The following is a 19,949-nucleotide window of genomic DNA, read 5'->3' as shown; positions in this document are numbered from 1 at the left end:
AGTAAGAGGGAACAAGACTGCTCAGAATCTTAAATGTTCCAATCAAAGCAGTTGTTACTCTTCTAAACTCTAGTGGATTTAAGCCTATCCCACCCAATATTTCCTCATAAGCTTATTTCAGGTAATGGTCTGGTATGCTTCTCTGAACTGTTTCCAATGTATTTACATCATTCCTTAAATAAGGTGACAAACACTATGTACGGTTCTCTAGATTTGGTCCACCAGTGCCCTGTATATCTGAGAAAAGCTTCAAAGAAGCAAATTTTGGGTCATATCAGGTGGAGGTAAAAATGATGCATTAATTTGTAATATTTAAGCCATGTATTTGTGAAATGTAGCAAATCAGAATTTTATGCTTGAAATCGCCCTGAGGCTCCTACTGTACTCTCCTATACTCAAGTCCAAACCATTTAAATGTATTGAAACTTGTAAATGGCCCCAAAGCGCTCTTTGGAACATCATTTTGCATATTTCTTCAATTTGAAGGCAATGGTTTATGACATACTCCCCATGCATGCATTCTTTTTTTATAACGGTGCATCTTATTTTCACCAATAGGCCTTATATGCAGCACCTCAGGAAAATTTGTGTGCATAATATCCAATAAAGAATACTCCTTCACTTGTGAAAGTTTCTTCCTTTGAATCTCTTTACCACTTACAAACACTTTAACCTGATCATATTAGCATAATCCATGTTTATGAACTATGGGCGCATACCAATACATAAGCATAGCTGCCTGTGTTCCTAGAAATTTCAAAATCTTAACATGTTGCGATATATTTGCATATAACAAGTGACAGATGAGGCATGGGAAAATTTGTGGTATCTCTGTTTTCTGACTGCTCTTGAAGAAGAACAGTACAGAAACTGAGTGTTGAGAATCCATAGCGGAAACAGGACATTAGAAGGTAAGAACCCTAGTCTCCATTTAAGTCTTTGTTTAAAACTTTGATTTTTTTTGTTCACTTTACAAAATCAAAGCATGTGCTGAAGAATAATTTTATGTCATTGACAGCCATATTTAAAATCTTATCATTAAAACAAAATTGAAATGTGTCTATTTTATTGTTTCAAGACATTGCACAAGAACAGTTGGAACCAGAGACCCAGAAGAATTCTTCATCTTTTGCCACACACCATTTCATAATCCTCCATTAGTTTTTAAAGCATCAGTTCAGGGAATCTTGGCAGTGAGGATGATGCAAGTTGACTAGTTGATGCATTTTGTGCAAATGTATGCAGCAGTGAACAATGGTCAAAGACTATGAGTTGAAACCTGGGGCAGGAATTTCGTTCTGAGAGCCAATCTCAGGAACACCTCTGTGCCAGCTGTAGAGAAGTGGTGTGATTTTGGAAGCAATGATAACTAATTAACCTAATGTTGACATCACAATCCAATCAAGGATGGTGAGTATGGGGAGGAGAGAGGCATTACCCTTGAAGAGTCAGATTTAATAGGAAGATGATAACCATTGTGATAGCCATCGCATACAGAGGAGAGAATCAGGATTGCATTGCTGCAATACCTGGATCAGGGCAGCCCCAAGATTCTCAATTACTGCCTGTTAGGTGCTCTTGCAAAGAAGAGTGGAAGGAGAAGCATTCAGTTCCCTGAGAGTGGCAACAGAAAATCAGTTAGCAATAGAGACATAGATGCTAGAAGTAGCTCATACTGAGAGTTGTGAGGTTGCTGTGTGTTGAGTATTTGAAGTACTTCAATGACCCACTCAGGTCTGGCAAAATGAGTGCAATGTGGCACATTGGTGTAAAGTTTTCAGGGCTGGATGTACACTTGAACTGATCAGCGTGAGGGAACATAGTCCCACTAAACATAGGGAAATTTGTGTCCAAGAACATTTCAAAGACTTGTTTCAAGTGTATAATTCTAGGACTATTGTGGCAGATGCAGTACAGAAAACTGTCACACTTCACATGGTTGTTCCTCTCGCAGTGCCAAGGGAAAGCAGTTTTATCTTCACTCTCTATCAACTTTGCAGGATAGAAAAATGCATGCTAGAGAGAGTCTTGGTCATGTAATGTCCTACCATTCTATTCCGATGTCCATGCAGAATAACCCTAACCCTAGCCCATGCCTCCAAAAGGGGAGTGTATCATCACACCAAGTAGTGGAGATTTAATACAGTCCAAAATTGGATGAAAATGATCTCAAATTCACTGAAAGGCATGGAGGACATTTCTCCTTATGTTGATATTTCAACAGTAATATTATCCAACTCCGTAAAAGCATTTGTCATGTACAGCAATAACTGGACAATGTCCAGGTTTGAGTTGACAAATGGCAAGAAATATTCACCAGGCAAATAACATAAATACAAGGCAATGACCATCTCCAATGATATAGAATCTAACCACTGCCCTTTGACATTCAATGCTGTTACCATCACTGAATCCCCCACTGTCAACATCCTGGGGTTACCATTGACTAGAAACTCAGCTGGACTCGCCACATAAACACAGTGGCTGCAACAGCAGCTCAGAGGCTAGAAACACTGCAGTGACTGACTCATCTCCTCACTCCACAAAGCCAGTCCACCATCTACGAGGCACAAGTTAGGAGTGTGATGGAATACTTGAAACTTGCCTGGATGAGTGCAGCTCCAACAACATTCATGAAACTTGATATCATTCAGAGCAAAGCAACCTGGAAGTTGGCGCTATATCCAGAAGCATCCACTCCTTCAACCACTATTGCTCAGGAGCGGCAATGATGCACTGCAGAAATTCACCAAAGATCTTTTGACAGCATCTTCCAACCCCATGACCACTTCCACCCAGAAAGTCAAGGGCAGCAGATACATGGCAACACCACCATCTCCAAGTTCCCCTCCAAGCCACTCGCCAATTTTCTCTGTCGCTGGGTCAAGATCCTTGAATTCCCCCCCTAAAGGTTTATAGGTCAACTTGTAGCATGAGGACTGTAGCAGTTCAATAAGGCAGCTCAGCACCACCTTCTCAAGGGCAATTAGGGGATGGGCAATAAATGCTGGCCAATCAGTGAAACCCACACTCCACATGTGAATGAAGAAAAGGGAGAACGGATGAAACTTTGCATTATGCTGGCATACATTCCACACTGAATGAGAACAACATTTCGGAAAATATGTTAGCGTGGAATAACAGTATTTTAACTACAAGAAGCTGTATCACATTGTACACCAGTGTTTAGCTAGGAAGAAGAAAAGCATGTCCATAAATATGGCTGTTAGAGAGATGTCAGACAGTAATTCTGATAAATCACTTTCCACTATATAGTACATTGACATTGTCAGATTTAAACATCATAAAGCATCCTCACATGATTATAAGGCACCACATAGAAACTGGTCCTCAAGCAACAAATAAGACTAGCAGACCCAAAGATAGTAACCCAAAAACGAAGCCTTCAAAGAAAAAGTTGAGGCTACATGATAGAATGATACTCATGCCAAGAAGTAGAGCTCAATGGAATGAAAAGAATGAAGATCTAGAGTTCCAGGTAGTAACCTTAAGAAAAATCCACTCCCCTCACCTGAAGCAAGTCCAAAATTTGGAATTATAACACTACCCATGCTAGAAGCAATTTGCATAATTTCACAAGACACAAGCTATTGTCTGCTGAGTGGATTCTAGCAGTCTGCAAAGATATTCTTATATGTCTTGAATGCCTTCTTGATGAGCATCAATCCAAAGAAGATGACAGTGTGAAGCTAATTTAGCATCTGCTGAGGATAATTCCAGATGCCTTCAAGTGTAGTCTGATAGAGAACAAAATGAAACTAACATTCCCATCACCCTAGAAGGTCCAAAAATTGGAAAGAAAGATAGGAAGTCCAAGGACTTATTCTTTGAGGAGCTGGAAGCTGATGGTAAGCAATTGAAAGTACAAGAGGAAGTCATCATAGAACAGCTGAGGAAAGTACTGTGATAAGAAAAAAAGGAACAAGGAAAAAATGCATTTAAGACATCTGTACATGGGCCTTGTCCTAACAGCAGAGGAACTTCTCCTGGATGCTGATAAGGTCAGGTCTGTCATAAAGAATTGAATTGAACTGAATCAGCTTTATTGTCACATGTACTGAAATGAGTACGTGAAAAGTTTACAAGTCACCGCATTACGGCACTGTCTTGGGTACCAAGGCACAGATTCTGAAGAACAAACTCTTTGGAAAAAAAATTAGAAAATTAAAGAAATAAAAAGTCCAGCATTATAGATCATAGGAAGAAATCAGAAAATTGAAAAAATGGAAGTTCAGAATAACAATTTTTCCAACCAAGTCCATGCTAGCACCTAGCCTCCAATAACTGAAAGAGAGAGACCTTCACCAACTTGCCACTGCCTGTGCCAGACATACCATGGTAGGAATTGCCACACTTTAGGTGTCATGTCTTTGCTATGAGTCCACTTCGCTGATGCCGCTGAACCCACACTCGCCCCTCAACCAGGTGTCTGCAGCTTTGCTGCTGCCCTGCCGATAACCAGAAGTCCCCACACTGGGCCTACCACGACCACAGTCAGGATTCCCTGGCTCTGCTGCTGCCTCGATAACATCAGGAATCCTCACGATGGCATACCACGCTGCTACTGCTACCATGCCAGCTCCAAGACTCCCCACTGTGGGCCCAGTGCAAACAGGACTCACTGGCTCCACTGCCAGGCCAGGTCACCACCACACCAATAGTCCTGCTTAGGCTGCTAATGTTGCCTTGCCAACACCACCAACTTGAAGTGTCAGCTGCCTCCAGCACCACTACCGCCACTCCACCCCAGATCGCTGGAGGAAACTTTGCTCCTGCTGTCACTAGCCCCAAATGTCATAGGGAGTCCTTGCTGCTGCTGCCTCCAATCACTAAAAGAAGCTATGTCCGCTGTTCCATGTGCGGCCCACTCTCACCGTCATGCCAATGCTGCAGAAAAGAAAAACAATAGAAAAGAAAAACAGCAGAAGCAAAAGAAGAAAGAAAGAAAGAAGATGGGAAAAGATGAGCACCGGGAAAGAGCCCACACATCACTCTGCTACTTTGTCACCATCTTGAATCACAAGAGATGTAGTAATGTGAAAGCAATGCAATGATTGGAAAGATTTGTGCGCTGTTTAGCAAAATTCTTGCCTAATTTGTCATTGGAAAGTGAACATCTATACAAGCCCACCATTAAGAATGTGTAGCAGTATTGGGCACAGATCTGAAAGCAGCAAATTAAAACACAATCACAAAAAAAATTGGCAACAACAACCCAGTGTGCTCTGGAAGTCATCAATCTAGTAGAGATGTTGAATTTGAAAGACAAGGGTCTTGTTCTGAACAAGTACTTACCCTGGAACAACACTACCTGTGTAAGGACCATTAGTCCATAAACCAGCAGATACCAGGCAAACTGTTAGGACTAATTCATATGCTTATACAAAAGACCTGAATACTACAGAGGTCATGGATGAAATGTATACGCAGAGACTGAAGAAAGTAGAACAGACCAAAATTATAAAATTGCTTTGCCATGCATCAGGCTTTTAAGTGCTTGGGCTCCTGCATCGAGGGTGTAGCTGATGCAATGGAGAATCACAAGTTACATTACTCTGAGTGGATGCAGGAACAGCAGGCTTCAATGCGTGGAATGCATCACACTGCTTAATATTATATGATCTGTGACACTAATGTTGTAAAGACATATGCTGTAGATGCTAGATGTGTCCCAGCTGGTGGTTTTCTCCCGTGATCCAGAAATGCTGTCAAAGGGCTGTGGCAGACGTGATGATGTTGAGGCAGCCAGCCCTCATCAGCAATGCCATCAGCATCCATTTCTTTGGCCCTTTTGAATCAGTGACCATCTATACTTCAAAGCCAAGTGCAGAGGCTTCCTCTGCATTGATATTGATGCAGCAGCCTCTGAAATTGCCTCGACTAGCATCTCCAAATGAGAATGACTGTCACTGCCATTTCAGTTACATGCACACACAAGTGAGCAGGTTGCCTCCAGCTCATTTCAGCCTCAGGGAAACACCCTGTAGGAGCAGTCTCAACTGAGGTCCACCATCTTAGTACCTACATTTTGTAGGCCACTAGAATGTTATTATTTTTTGTGTTAAGTACTTGAAATTAATACAATAAATATGACGTTGCTTGCACTGAGATTTATGTGTTTCAAGTCCTTGTGGCAAAAAGGCCATAAAGGGAAGTTGTTGAATGTTACAAAGGTCTGTTTTTAGAGAGTGTGGTCAGGGGAGATTTGGTGACATGGTTAGTGACAAAGGAATTTGTGCATGTTGTGACTGCAATAGCTTATTTATCAGCCAACTGTCCTGTAGGCTGAGTGTAGCTCAGTTGAATTTGCTTGGATTAAAGTAGCACTTATGGGCCTGCCAACCTGACAAGTGCCCTGACTAATGGGATGAACATTGCAATGTATGGATACCATTCTCTGCTGCATTTTCTTCTTTTTCCATCCTCCGAGGAACTGCACTATTTCAGCACTTCTGTTTTGATACATCTTGGAGGACCATGCTACTGAGAATGCAAGAGACCCACTACATCAGCAAGACCCTTGAGTTAATTTATGTAGCATGCCTTCTGACAGGCAAGGCATTAATACATAAAAGTCTGATTGCCTTCTCAATGATGGTTGTTGTAACCAGATGGTAGGGTGATGCAAAGGTGTCAGAAGTCATTTCTTCAATGGCTATCCTGTATTTTTTAGCAGCTGTCCACTAATTTCTAGTGATTCAATGGCAAATGGCACTTGCGATTGCCTGAGTATGATGGTGACATGGCAGCTCTGGGATAGTGTGGACACATATATAAATCCCAACATCACAGATCAGCTGGTGATGATTGCCTGCGTGAATCCAGAAGGAACCCATCAAAGGAGGAAAATCCTGCTGTCCTCTGTTGGGGTTTCCCCATTCAATGTAACTATATGTGCTCCTTTGTCCTCTACAATAGGGCGTCCTTGAATTGCAGTATGAGATGTTATGCTGCTTCCCGAGTAATATCAGCAGGTTTTTACTGCCAATCCTTGAAATTATTTGGAGTTGAAGAAGGTTAAAGCCACTGTGACTTTCACAGCTACCAGGTGGGCATAAGCAGGAGGCCTTCAAGGTCTGACACCATAGTTAGCAAGAGCACACATGTCAGAAATCATATGCTTGAATAGCCCTAGCCTACTGTAGCTATGACACTCCTAACAAATCAAAGAAGGTTATTGTTTGGTCACACAACCTATGTCTTCTAACCGCATTTTCCTCATCTCTGCACTTCTTGTGCCCAGGGTCTGTACCATCGCTACTTATATCCAAATCTTGCTATCAGGTCCACTGTCAGAGCTTTCTGGACCTTGTGTGTCTTGGTGATTCTTCGAATTGTATAACACCACCATGCCCAATCACTCGCAATCCAAATGCTCTAGAATCTCTTGAAATGACAACACCTTTTAGAGCCATCAACATTTTACATTCCTACATGCATCTACTGCATCGTTGAATCCTCTTCACAGGGATAATTAAGACTATGTGTCATTCTCATACGTTCGTTCAAAAATTGTAAACTGACCCGTAACATGTTGAGAAATAGTTTGCTTATATCAATCATCTGTTATTAGTCATATTTGGTCAGGTGTGCCCTACTCTGCTATCTCATTACCAACATATTTGCCCATTGGCAGTTCCTCATGATACTGTCACAACACTTGGTGGTGTGGAATTGAGGCCCTGTCCACCTCCATTCCTGATCACACTGCACTTTGAAAACACTGCTATCCTACTTTAACAATTGGGCACAGGACCCAGTATTCAGGGAATTTGTTTCGAACAAGATTACTGAAGCTGGTGGGTACTCTGCTCAACACTTTTCACAGATGACAAAGCATCAGGACTAGATCTGATCCATCTGAGGTTTTGAAGGAAATTAGTGTGGAAATTGCAGGGGTACTTGCCACAAACTTTCTGTGTTCTCTCAAGTTGCGGAAGTTGCCGCAAGGTTGGAAAATTGCAAACATTATGGACTTGTTCAAGAAAGTTTGTAAGGATAAACCCAGCAGTTACATAGCAGTAGTTCAACTTAAGTGGTGGGAACACTTCTAGAAACAATGATTTGGATTGAATTAGTAGTACTTTATTAGGAAGAGTAAAAACATGAATTTCTAAAGAAGAAATTATGTTGGACTAACTTTTTTGAAGAGATAACAAAAAGACTTCGAGTGTAATACTGTTAATGTATGCACAAACTTGCAGAAGTTATTTGATACAGTGCCACACAATAGATTTGTAAGGAAAGTTATAGGTCTTGGAATAAAAGGGTTATTAGCAACAAGGATACAAAATTACCCAAGTAATAGGAGACAGAGACTAATGGTCAACGGATATTTTTCAGGCTGGAGGGAGGTTTATAGTAGAGTTCTCCAGTGTCTTTACTGGCATCCTTGCTTTTCCTGATATATTAAAGATATAGATCTTGCTGGGCATCAGGCAATTTAAAAGTTTGCAGATGACACAAAAATTGGAAGAATTATAAACCGTGAGAAGGATAGTGTAGAACTTCAGAAGGACATAGACACATCGATGGAGTGGGCAGATAGATGGCAGATAAGTCTTAAAGCAGAGAAGTGTGAGGTGATGCATTTTGATAGGAGGAACATTGCAAGACAATATAAAATAGGGGGTACAATTCCAAGAGGAGTTGAAAGAGTACAGCTCATTGCGGATGGCAGGACAAGTAGACAGAGCAATAAGTAAAGCAATCAGATCCTTGGCTTTATTAATAGGGCCAGAGAATACAAGAGCAAGGAGGTGATGTTGAACCTGTACAAGACAGTTTTAGACCGCAGTTAGAGTATTGTGTACTGTTCTGGATGCCAGATTATAGGACTATTGGAAAGTGTGCAAAAGGGCTTGCAAGAATCATTACAGGAATCAGAATATCAGTTATGAAGATAAATTGGAAAAGATAGGACAACTGTCCTGAATAGAAGAATGTGAAGAGGAGATCTGATAAAAATTTAAAATCATGAATGGGCCAGATAGAACAGATAGGGAAAAACTGTTCCTGCTCATAAAATAAACAAGAATAAGACAGTGTCAATTTAAAGTGATCTACAAAAGAAGCAACAACGAAGGGAGGAAAATAGTTTCACTCAGTGAGTAGTTAGAGAATGGAATGCTTTGCCTGGAAGTGTGGTGGAGTCAGGTAAGAAGGCATTGGATGGTTATTTGGACAAAAATAATAGGCAAGAGTTTAGGCTAGAGGAGATCAGCAATGAGTAATGATTATTGTTTAATGAGCTAGTGTATACATTTTTGGCCAAATAGCATCCTTCTGCACCATAACAGCTCTGTGATTCTGTGATGGCTTCAATGTTTCACTGATTTTGATGCACGCTGGTTAAAATGTAGCACACTTTGGGAATTTTTGAAAAATTATCTGCAGTAGTTTGGCATATTATCATCTCTTTACATCTTGCAGCAGCATCCTAAGAATGACAACCTAACAGAATGATATCATCATTTAAACTAAGCTGCAGTGATGCTAGAGATAATGGGAACTGCAGATGCTGGAGAATCCAAGATAACAACGTGTGAAGCTAGATGAACACAGCAGGCCAAGCAGCATCTCAGGAGCACAAAAGCTGATGTTTCGGGCCTAGACCCTTCATCAGAGAGGGGGATGGGGAGAGGGTTCTGAAATAAACCGGGAGAGAGGGGGAGGCGGACCGAAGATGGATAGATGAGAAGATAGGTGGAGAGGAGAATATAGGTGGGGAGGTGGGGAGGGGATAGGTCAGTCCGGGGAGGACGGACAGGTCAAGGAGGCGGGATGAGGTTGGTAGGTGGGAAATGGAGGAATGGCTTGAGGTGGGAGGAGGGGATAGGTGAGAGGAAAAACAGGTTAGGGAGGCGGGGACGAGCTGGGCTAGTTTAGTGATGCAGTGGGGGAGGGGGAGATTTTGAAGCTTGTGAAGTCCGCATTGATACCATTGGGCTGCAGGGTTCCCAAGCAGAATATGAGTTGCTGTTCCTACAACCTTCGGGTGGCATCATTGTGGCACTGCAGGAGGCCCAGGATGGACATGTCATCTAAGGAATGGGAGGGGCAGTTAAAATGGTTCACGACTGGGAGGTGCAGTTGTTTATTGCGAACTGAGCGCAGGTGTTCTGCAAAGCAGTCCCCAAGCCTCCGTTGGGTTTCCCCAATGTAGAGGAAGCCACACCGGGTACAGTGGATACAGTATACTACATTGGCAGATGTGCAGGTGAACATCTGCTTAATATGGAAAGTCATCTTGGGGTCTGGGATGGGGGTGAGGGAGGAGGTGTGGGGCAAGTGTAGCACTTACTGCGGTTGCAGGGGAAGGTGCCGGGATGCTACCTTATTTCTTTTGTCAAGCAAGTTCAAAACCAGGGATGTTTTTTGTTTCTCCTGTGCCAGTGATTTACCAGTAGATGGCGTAAGCCACACTTATGAAAGGATTTTGTGTAATTGTTCAGCATATGTACAGGCCTTAGAAACTGGGCAGGCTGTTACCACAGGGTGAGTTACTTTTCTATTTCCCCAGCAAAATATTATTTTTTGCATTATATGCAAACAGGATTATTAAACTTATCACTACCTTGCTACTATTGCCAGAATGTTGTCTATCTATGTGCCTGATGGCTTTCAAAAATGTGTTATATTGCAGAAAATAAAATACCATTATGTATCCCCAAATAAATATAATGAAGTAACCGAAGCAACAGTCTAGTATTTAGCACACTGAAGTTATGTCTACATTGTTCATTTATTCATTGCTCTGGGGTATTGCTACATCCAAACTGAGTTCCACACTTGCTTAATCATAACACTGAATGCACTTTTAAAGTACTGATTTAAATGTAGACTGCTTTGAGCTGTTCTGAATATCTGATAGATGACATGTAAATACATCTATTTATGGTCAATGAAAAAAACAATAGTGTTTCTTTTCAGCATTTGAATGTTGTCCATGTGCATTTTTCAAAGACATCAATAAATGTTGTCTCAATCACAACAAATACAGTTTTGCTGGGTGAACACTTTTGACTCAGAATGGATAAATTGAACAGAAAGGCAAATTTCAAGACTTAATGATGAATTCTACAGGGTATTACATGTTTTTGATGGAGTAAGCAGCAATATTTACATTGAGTCTGTGGTTTATCTAAAGATCCCTACCAGAACCACTGAATAGCTCTAGTATATCCTATTTCTGGAATAATATTCTGTGTTGACTGAATGTACCACAAATTAGGTACATGAATTCCTTTTATTGAAGATCTCTGGTGGTCGTATTGATAGCTAAAATAATACAAACAGTAATATTCAGTCACAGATTATGTCTGGAGTGATAGAGAAGCGAAAGCCTGTAGCCTGCAGTCATGTGACAACAATTGGCTACATGGCTGATTGGCATTATGAACTCATAAATGGATATCATTCAAAACATGAAACTGTTACTAGTTAAGTTTTCCAACATTTGCAATGTTTTTGCTGTTGTTGTAACAATATTTAAAGGGATAAACAGGCAGTGTACTGGTGTTGCCAAACTTACTCCACAAACCATACCTTTTTCTAATTTTCTTTACTTCTGTGCATTGTTTAAAATTGTTTTCTGCTGCTGTGGGCTTTCCATATCAGTTCCCTTGCTAATTTACCACAGTTATCTCTTTTCTTATCAATTTCCTTTGGGGATTGTACTAATTCTATGTTACTCAATTGTTGAAAGAGGGTGAAGAAGACAGAAGCAAAATAATCCAGGAGAAAAATTGGATGGATCCAACAGTACCCTTACTTTAGAATACCTTGGCCACAATAGTTTGACTTTCAGCTGTTCCATGAAGTACAATGAATCAAGAATTGCGTTCATTTGGCTGCACATTAATTCTGTTTGCTCATTAAACAATGAAGGAATTCAGTTACTTAATGTCCAGGTTATCTATGCACTTATTACACGCATCGTTGTTTTTAGATGCTGCTATAACCCTTTAATATTGGAGCAGAAGATAGGCAAAAGTCTGGGCAAATGAAAGTAGATCAAGACTACTGTGAACTTTCCCAAGACAGCAGTTAACCACCACTGCCACCAAGTTTGCCCTTGCATCACAGAGTGACCATTAGAATTTCAAACGCATGCTTTAGGTACCTAGATTGGATAGAACACCTAGCATGTAAAGTGGCTAGTGACTACAAAAATTATGGCTGTTGGAAATTGAATAAAAATATGGAATAACTAGGCAAAGTAGATAGGAGGACTTGTGGCAGGGATTAGCAGATGAGAGTGTTAGGGAAGAAAAACTAATAGGAAAGGTACGTGTTAATGCATAGTCAGAATTCACTAGCAACATTTGAAACACTGTGAGACTGTATGCAGAAGATAACTGAATATGGCATCATTAATTTACTACTGGGAAACCTAAATGGTATTACACATCTCCCTCTTTAGAATGCAGTTACCAAGAATACATTCCAGAATCCTTTTCGAGGCAGCTGGAGGCACCAGTCTCAAAATATGGTGACAGTTTGCAAGAAACAGCTTCACTCTTCTCTGCAGCACTCATTGGACTAATAGTGCCCATTTTAACAACTGGCAAGTAATGAATAGGGAGTGGAGACAAACTAGTTAAGCACTGTACTGGCTGGATCACCTGTCCCTCAATGAGTCCACTTGTTCCATAACACAAAGTATGCTCCTTATATTGTTAAAACAATGGTATGTACAGAGTTTGCAGAACTGCAATTTTGGTTTATGTTTTACATCTGCCATTTCACAGAACCTTATGGACATGACAGTAGGATTATTGTGCAAAGTCATGATCATTGGCAACCAACAAAAGATTATCAGACAAATTTCATTTGTCTACTTTTTATTTGTGCCAAAAAAATTGATAGGCAAACAAAGCTTTCTAACACAGACCATCTATTTCAAGGTCTGCTCCAATATTAAGTCCACCCAAATACTAGCAAGCTCTAGCCAGCCATTTTTTCATAAAAATGAAAAGAAAAAACAGCGTAATCTGGAGATCTAAAACATGCAATAATGGAAATTGCAGGAGAAACTCAACAGGTCTGGCAGCATTCGTGGAGGGTAAACAAAGTTAATGTCTCCAGTCCAGTGACCAGAATCCAGAGTCCAGTTCAGAAGAAGGGTCACTGGACTGGAGACATTGACTTTGTTTTCTCGCCACAGATGCTGCCAGGCGTGCTGAGTTGTCCCAGCAATTTCTGCTCTTCTTTCGCCAGATCTCCAGCATCCAAATTTCATTGTTCTATTTTTCTAAAAAGGTGGCCAGGCCACAGCTTGTCTAGGATTTGTGTGGACTTAATTTTCAAGCAGGCCTTAAAATGTATGGCATGTGTTCCTGCCTGAAACAAGTGGATAATTTATTTTACTATTTAGATAGTCTCCTCAGGTTCAATGGAGAAACTTAATGCAAACACCATGTCCCAGTAGTTGAGGGATGTATCTCTCCTTGGTCCTTCACACGAAGCAGACTAACCAGTTGCTCTTGAAGGCAGCACCTACTACAGACCACTTCAAACTCATTTTATTTTCCTTTACGTTTTTGAAGCCATAAAGAACAGTGCTGCTGCTCCTCGTTCCACAAAATATTCCAGTCTTTTAAATTCACAATGTTTGCATCACTGGATAGGACAGCATTCATTGTCTATCCCTAATGGCCCAGAGGGCAGTTCAGAGTCAACCACATTGCTGTGGGTCTGGAGTCACTTGTAGGCCAGACTAGGTAAGGACGGCAGATTTTCTTTCCTAAAGGACATCAATGAATCAGGTGGGCGTTTAACAATGATTGATAGCGGTTATATAGCCAGCCTTTTATTCCAGAGTGTTTTCATTGAATTCAAATATTTGTATCTGTCATGGTGAGAGTCAAACCCATGTTCCCAGAGCATTTGCCTGGTGTTCTGGATTGCAGGTCCATTTACATTACTACTACCACTCCACTTCTCCTGCCATTCCTGTCCGGGCTTGGTGTAGGAATCAGCCAGATGCCTGCCTACACTGATTGACTGGAATGCTGCCTTAAAATACTTGTTGAGCAGTGACAGTTCAATGACTGCATATTGATGACAGCCACAAAGCAAAATTCTGCTGGTATCATTTTTGTGCAATTGAGAGCACTAAATAAAAATCACCCCTTTTTTCTGTTTGGACCTTCTCTTCAACATTTGCTACTTACCGACACTGAGGACACATTGGGAAACTTTTTTCCAACTGTTTTTCTCTCTTTTTGGGCTCTGTCTCCACCTATAGTGTACTCTCACCGCCACCATCCCCCTCCCCCACCTCCCAAAACCCCATCTTCAGTATAAAAAGCATCCTTTTCCTAGCTACCATCAGTTTTGAAGAAGGGTCTCTGGATCCAAAATGTCAACTCTGGCTTTTCTCCATATATGCTGAAAGACCTGCTGAGATTTTCCAGCAATTTCTGTTCCACGGTTCTTTTGTTTTTCTCGTTGTAAATTTGATGCTTCTGTGCTTGCTGTAACAAAGAACTTTCACCAGAATCACCAGTGAGAACCACTGGAGTATTGGCCGTACAATGTGCGTGGAATAGGCAACGTTCAAAGCACAAAGCACAGAATAAAAAGTAAAAAAAGAGAACAATTCTTCCCAAACTAACATTTTCAGTATTGAAAATATTAAATTATGAATCAAACATATAGCTCACTGATCAGCCATACCTGTCTGTGAAATTGATCTTTTTACGTAACCGGTGGTACTATTACGCTTGCTTGCAATCATGAAAGGATCTGGCAGTGAATCTGTAAAAGGAAATTACTTGTTTTTATTATTGTAAAGTCTACCATGAATTCAGGAAAAGTGAGAACAATGAATAAACTCTAACGTTGGCACAAAGAAGCATGTTATTTATATAACTTTGCTCTGTGGTATAAACTCAGACACTAATATTTGTCAACAATGTACTCATAAATAAAATATTTAGAACAAAGATATATGTTAGTTTAATTTGTTTTGAGACTAACAACTTTTACTGAACAATGAAAGACTTCTTATGTTTTACAAATCAGGTTCTGATTTTACTATGTAAAAGAGAAATGCCAAATTATTTTAGGTTCCTGTACTAATTGTAGATTAAGTTGTTCAATCAATTGTCAAAATCAGCAGACCACTGTTATAGTGCTAGGAATTAGAAATTAGTCAACTCACTTTGAAAAGTAAAGTCAAAAACCTTCAACAGATGTTATAAAAGTTGAGTGTTTGTGGTGACTTTTAAAGTCAAAACATATTTGTATTTCTAATTGATCTACGAATCCTTCAAGGGGAATATAAGATAGCTTATAAGTTGGTTCAAGATGTTATAAGGTAATAGACTCATGATATCAGGTTCATTGGCACAGGAAAGCTGCTACAATATATAATTTCTCAAGACTGGTATTGAAAGGGTTCATGCATGCATTAGGAAAATAATACTACGTTTAATGCATTAAAATGTTAGAGGAACTAATGTGATTATTTCTTGGGGCTGTGAATAGATGTCCCTCCTGGTATTTACAAAATATGAATGTTGCATATTAAATTAACATAAACACTAAATCAGCATGCAAATCAACATGCCATATAAGGCAAGGTGCAAAAATATATTTCTTTCTGCAAAAAATTTGTATTAAAGTAAACAGTCAAAACAACATATGAAGTTTGGATTTCTAAGTACATAAGGAATTAGATAATGTGAATTAATATCAATCATTACACTAATTGCTGATCGCATACTTGATTACCAAGGCATTTTCCTCTCATTTGTTCTGTGCACATTTTGATAAATATTTCTGGACTCACTTTCTATTTTATTTCTTAACTTATTTCTCCCTTCCTCGGCCTCAGGTAGGTCATTGTTCCCCAGACAAGAAAGAAGCATGTTTCTAGATTTTAGTGATACAACTTTTAAGTATCTGTCTAGGAGGTGAACTAGAGTCCCAAAGGAATTGACCCACCAACATTTTATTGACTGCAGATTAAAAAGTTCAGAACTATCAAAGGTCAAAAATGAATGCAATGCATTTAATTCTTACATGTGAGAAGTTTAATTTTTGTCTGGAGTGTGTAGTGATTGTAATGAGGTCAGCCAGGTGGACCCATAGAATATGAGTTCCCTGATTGTGGCTGTTAGCCCGATCCAATCAGGGAGCCCTGGCTGACAGATATTAATAGGAGTGTTAGATGTTCTGTTCACTCTGACAGCTGGCTCTGAGGAAGATGGACCAGTGTCAAGTACTATGCACATGTAAATACGTGTGACTTGGTGACAGGATACCAGCCTCTGTGGAGTTATTTAAGGGTGCAGCACATTTTTTTAAAAAGTGGCAATTTAAAAAAAGAAGTCCTCCTTCACATTCTGGACCGTGCCTCACTTTCCTCTGACATTTGGGCTTGCTGTGGGTGCCTAACGTATAAAATGGACACCCATGCCGACTAAGGTCAGCACAGCCATTTGAACTGAAGGTCAAAAATTAGACTTTCACCTGCAGACCATTTTATTCTAGTGATGCAATGTTTTCAAAGCCCATTAAAAACAAGCCTGTTTTAAGAGTTTGTAAAAATTGAAAGCTTGCTGAGAAACTCAGACATTCTAAAAGGTAAGTGTAAAGTCCTTCCCCACATTCATATGTTACCATAATTGTTTAATTGTAATGTAGATGTGACTTGAATGTAGTACTTCATTATGAGGATATGACCCTTACATTAATCCTAATATTGATTTGCCATGTGTTTTTGTTGTAGAGTGTTGTATGGCTTTTCCAATAGAGAAAGCCCATAATGTTATGAAATCATGTTAAAAACTGCCCTGTGCTGATATATTTTCTATACTAAGTTAAGCACTCGGACTGAAAGAAAACTGTTTTGATATTTGAAAGAAATCTAATCATCTGGTCGATTAACATTGATTGCTAGGCAGTTTGTTTTGAAATTAAATCAACAACTGATGTCTTTCCATTTCAGATAGTAGCCTATTCTTTGGAAAGCTGTGGTCATGATAATGCTTGGCTGAATTTCAAGTACTAATAGGTTTCAGTACTGTGGCCCTTCTATAATGGCAGTTTCAAGAAGTTGTAATAACATAGATATGGTTTCTGGTTTGTTGGCGTAAGCTAATAGAGCAACAGTGTGACAAGGTGAATTTACAATGAGAGAATTCATTTTTTTCTCCACTTCAGAATGAGAGAGATTTACTTTTTTACACGAAATGTATTTCTTTCCATCGATATCACATGGAATCTGAGGTAAGTACATAGTAGATAGTGAGTAGCAACAGCAGATATGTCAAGGCATAAAGATGGCATAGGTAATGGGTTCTGGCATGGGTTTGTGAATGAGGTGTGTGGGAAATAAAAGGAGACTTTAAAGGCTTTAAAATGCTTGTGGGATCTGACTTGGCTTCCCACCATATGTACTCCAAAGTGGCTCAGAATTAAACCACAAATTTGACCTTGGTATGAAAACAGAAAAATGGTACAAAGAGTCAAGAAGAAATGGGTCACGTGTGCAGCTTTCAAGCTATGCAAGTGCATGGGTTGTGTTTTTCTGAGTCCAAAGGAAGATTCAGACAGTGGTTTTAAATCAAAACATGCAAAAATATGATGGTCCAGTTATTATCTTTTGTAAAAGTTCTTGCTCCAAATTTTTTTACTTGAACCCTAGTGGCCATATTTGTTCCTTTAAGTCTACGGGTGAACAGTAAAACTTAAGCTTGCCACAATTGTCATCAATTAGCTCCAAGTTACTCAAAAAATCATGCACCATAATTTACATGAGATTTGGCTGAAAACATGTAAATATGGTGTATATCAGTGGTAAGTTGTAAGTTGTGAATTGGGCTCCAACATTTCACTGTATACATTTATGAATTTGCTTTATCTATCTGACTGCGGGAGGCATCACGAATCAAGTCAATGAATTAGAGACGATACATTTTCTGTTTTAAAAATGTAGTTTGAAACACTGCAACCACTTAATGTACATAGTCACAAATCTGGGTACACGATCACAAACTGAAACATAACCACAAACATGCTATGGTCAACATTCACATGGTTTTAGTGCAAAATGAAATCAAGAACTTCCCCTGAAATAAGAGCATACAAACTCTTCTGTTTAAAAATACAATGCAGCATGCACTTCCCCACATCAAATGCAGCTGTACCTTCAAAACCCAGTGGAGTTGGGTCACTCTTTATTTCATATCTCTTAGCTTTAACATCTGGCCCAGATAGTGATCCTGTTGCAGAGGCATGAAAACATATTAAACACAGCCTAAGGTAATATCTGCATAAGTCGTTAGTTTATTATTTATTCCTTATAACAAATGAGGCAACACTAATTCAGTTAATGCAATTAGGGACGGTGTTTGATTTCTGACCTGGAGCTGGGAAAGATAATTAAACAAAATTGAATGCATTGTGCTTGATCTTTATTCCTTAATAAAGTTTTAGCTGAGGCATTGATTAGTGCTAGAGTGCATCTTTTTATAAGCAAAGAGTTGAAAATGCAAATACTTTAATGTCAACCACACAATCAGAAATGTATGATCTACTCTCAAGAAGTTTCTTTTGGATTCTTGCTATGACCCCTAACATCATTGAACCAATACTATTAAAAGGAACACTTCAGTGAGGAGGAAGATCAAAGTGCCATCTGGAAAATTTATTTTATACTGAAATTCTGAAAACCTTCACTGAAGAACATCATAATTGTTCTTCATATTTGTCGTGACAATGTTTGTTTATGTTTATTTCTGCTCCTACTTTGCTGAATTGATGCTTATGCACCAAACCAAGTGAATTGCAACGTTATGTCACTATCTAATGCCAGATAGACCAGAAAATTATTTTTGTCTCAAATCTAGAACAAAGAAGACTGTGCTAGCAATATGAATCACAAATTAAAGTCCAAAGTTTGGGGCTTTCAACATCATCTATATAATACCAATGAGTTTCAGTATTAATTCACAGGTAGGTGGTGGACAGGCTTTGAGGAGCCAAGAGGTGAGTTACTTGCTGCAGTATTCCTAGCCTCTGACTTGCTCTTGTAGCTGCAAGGCCGTTTTAAATAAATCTTAGACCTAGCTGAGATATGCTCACTAGGTAATAAGTTTCACCAATAACAGCTAGACCGCTTTAAGGAATGAAGCATAACAGTTTATAAATGTCACTTTTCACACAGACAGGATTCCTTGGCAGGTCAATCCCTGCACAATGTGCTTGGAGGTAAAAATGGATAGCATCAATCTCATATTTAGCAGAATGAAACAACAGCTTGTTAACACAAAATAGCAGTAAAAGACAAGATGTCAATTGATGCCACATGAACAAATCTGTAGATGGTAGACGTAAGGCTGCATGGTAACATGATCATTAACATGTTTTTGGATGAGCCTGACCAGGCTAGAATAAATGTCACAGCATCTTTCATTTGATGACTGTATATGAAATAGGAGCATGAACAAAAGATTCTGTCCACAGAACCAGCTCTACCATGCAGTGAAATCATGGTTGATCTTATTGTGGGCATAGCTCCATTTTTCTGCCTGTTCCTCAGAACAGTTGACTTCTTACTATATCAGAAATCTCTCTAAATCGGTCTTGAAAATACTCAATGACCTAACCTCCACTGATTTTTGTGGAAGAGCATTCCAAGGGCTAATGACTCTCTGGGAGAAGAAATTTTTCTTCATCTCTGTCTAAGTTGGAAATTCCTTATTTTGAAACTGTGCATCCCACTTCTAGGTTCTCCTGCCATTGGGGAAACAGTGTCTCAGAATGTACCCTGTGAAGCACCCTCTGAATCTTGTATATTTCAATGAAGATCATCTCTCCTCTTTGTAATTCCGAACAACTTAGGCAAGATCTTTTCAACTTTTCCTCATAAGAAGAAACCCTGCAGTCCAGGGATCAGGGTGGTGACCCTTCTC

The 19,949-nt window shown here is 39.6% G+C and overlaps 1 protein-coding gene across 7 annotated transcripts in view; it reads right to left on the bottom strand.

The window, feature by feature from the left end:
- Nucleotides 1-19,949, bottom strand: part of mcf2l2 (MCF.2 cell line derived transforming sequence-like 2) — a 360,445-nt gene that overhangs the window by 15,190 nt on the left and 325,306 nt on the right. For 6 of the 7 annotated variants that reach the window (XM_048541672.2, XM_048541670.2, XM_048541668.2 and 3 more), the window contains 2 exons: nucleotides 18,183-18,257; nucleotides 14,704-14,784 (listed from right to left, as the gene is read on the bottom strand). In XM_048541672.2, the coding sequence (XP_048397629.2) occupies nucleotides 14,704-14,784; nucleotides 18,183-18,257 (156 nt within the window). The remainder of the gene's footprint in view (nucleotides 1-14,703; nucleotides 14,785-18,182; nucleotides 18,258-19,949) is intronic. The other variant, XM_059651115.1, reaches the window with a different exon arrangement.

Source organism: Stegostoma tigrinum, chromosome 14 (assembly GCF_030684315.1).
Source record: "Stegostoma tigrinum isolate sSteTig4 chromosome 14, sSteTig4.hap1, whole genome shotgun sequence".
NCBI lineage: Eukaryota > Metazoa > Chordata > Chondrichthyes > Orectolobiformes > Stegostomatidae > Stegostoma > Stegostoma tigrinum.
The sequence above is the reverse complement of the archived record's forward strand: the minus strand, read 5'-3'. Positions and strand labels throughout refer to the sequence as shown.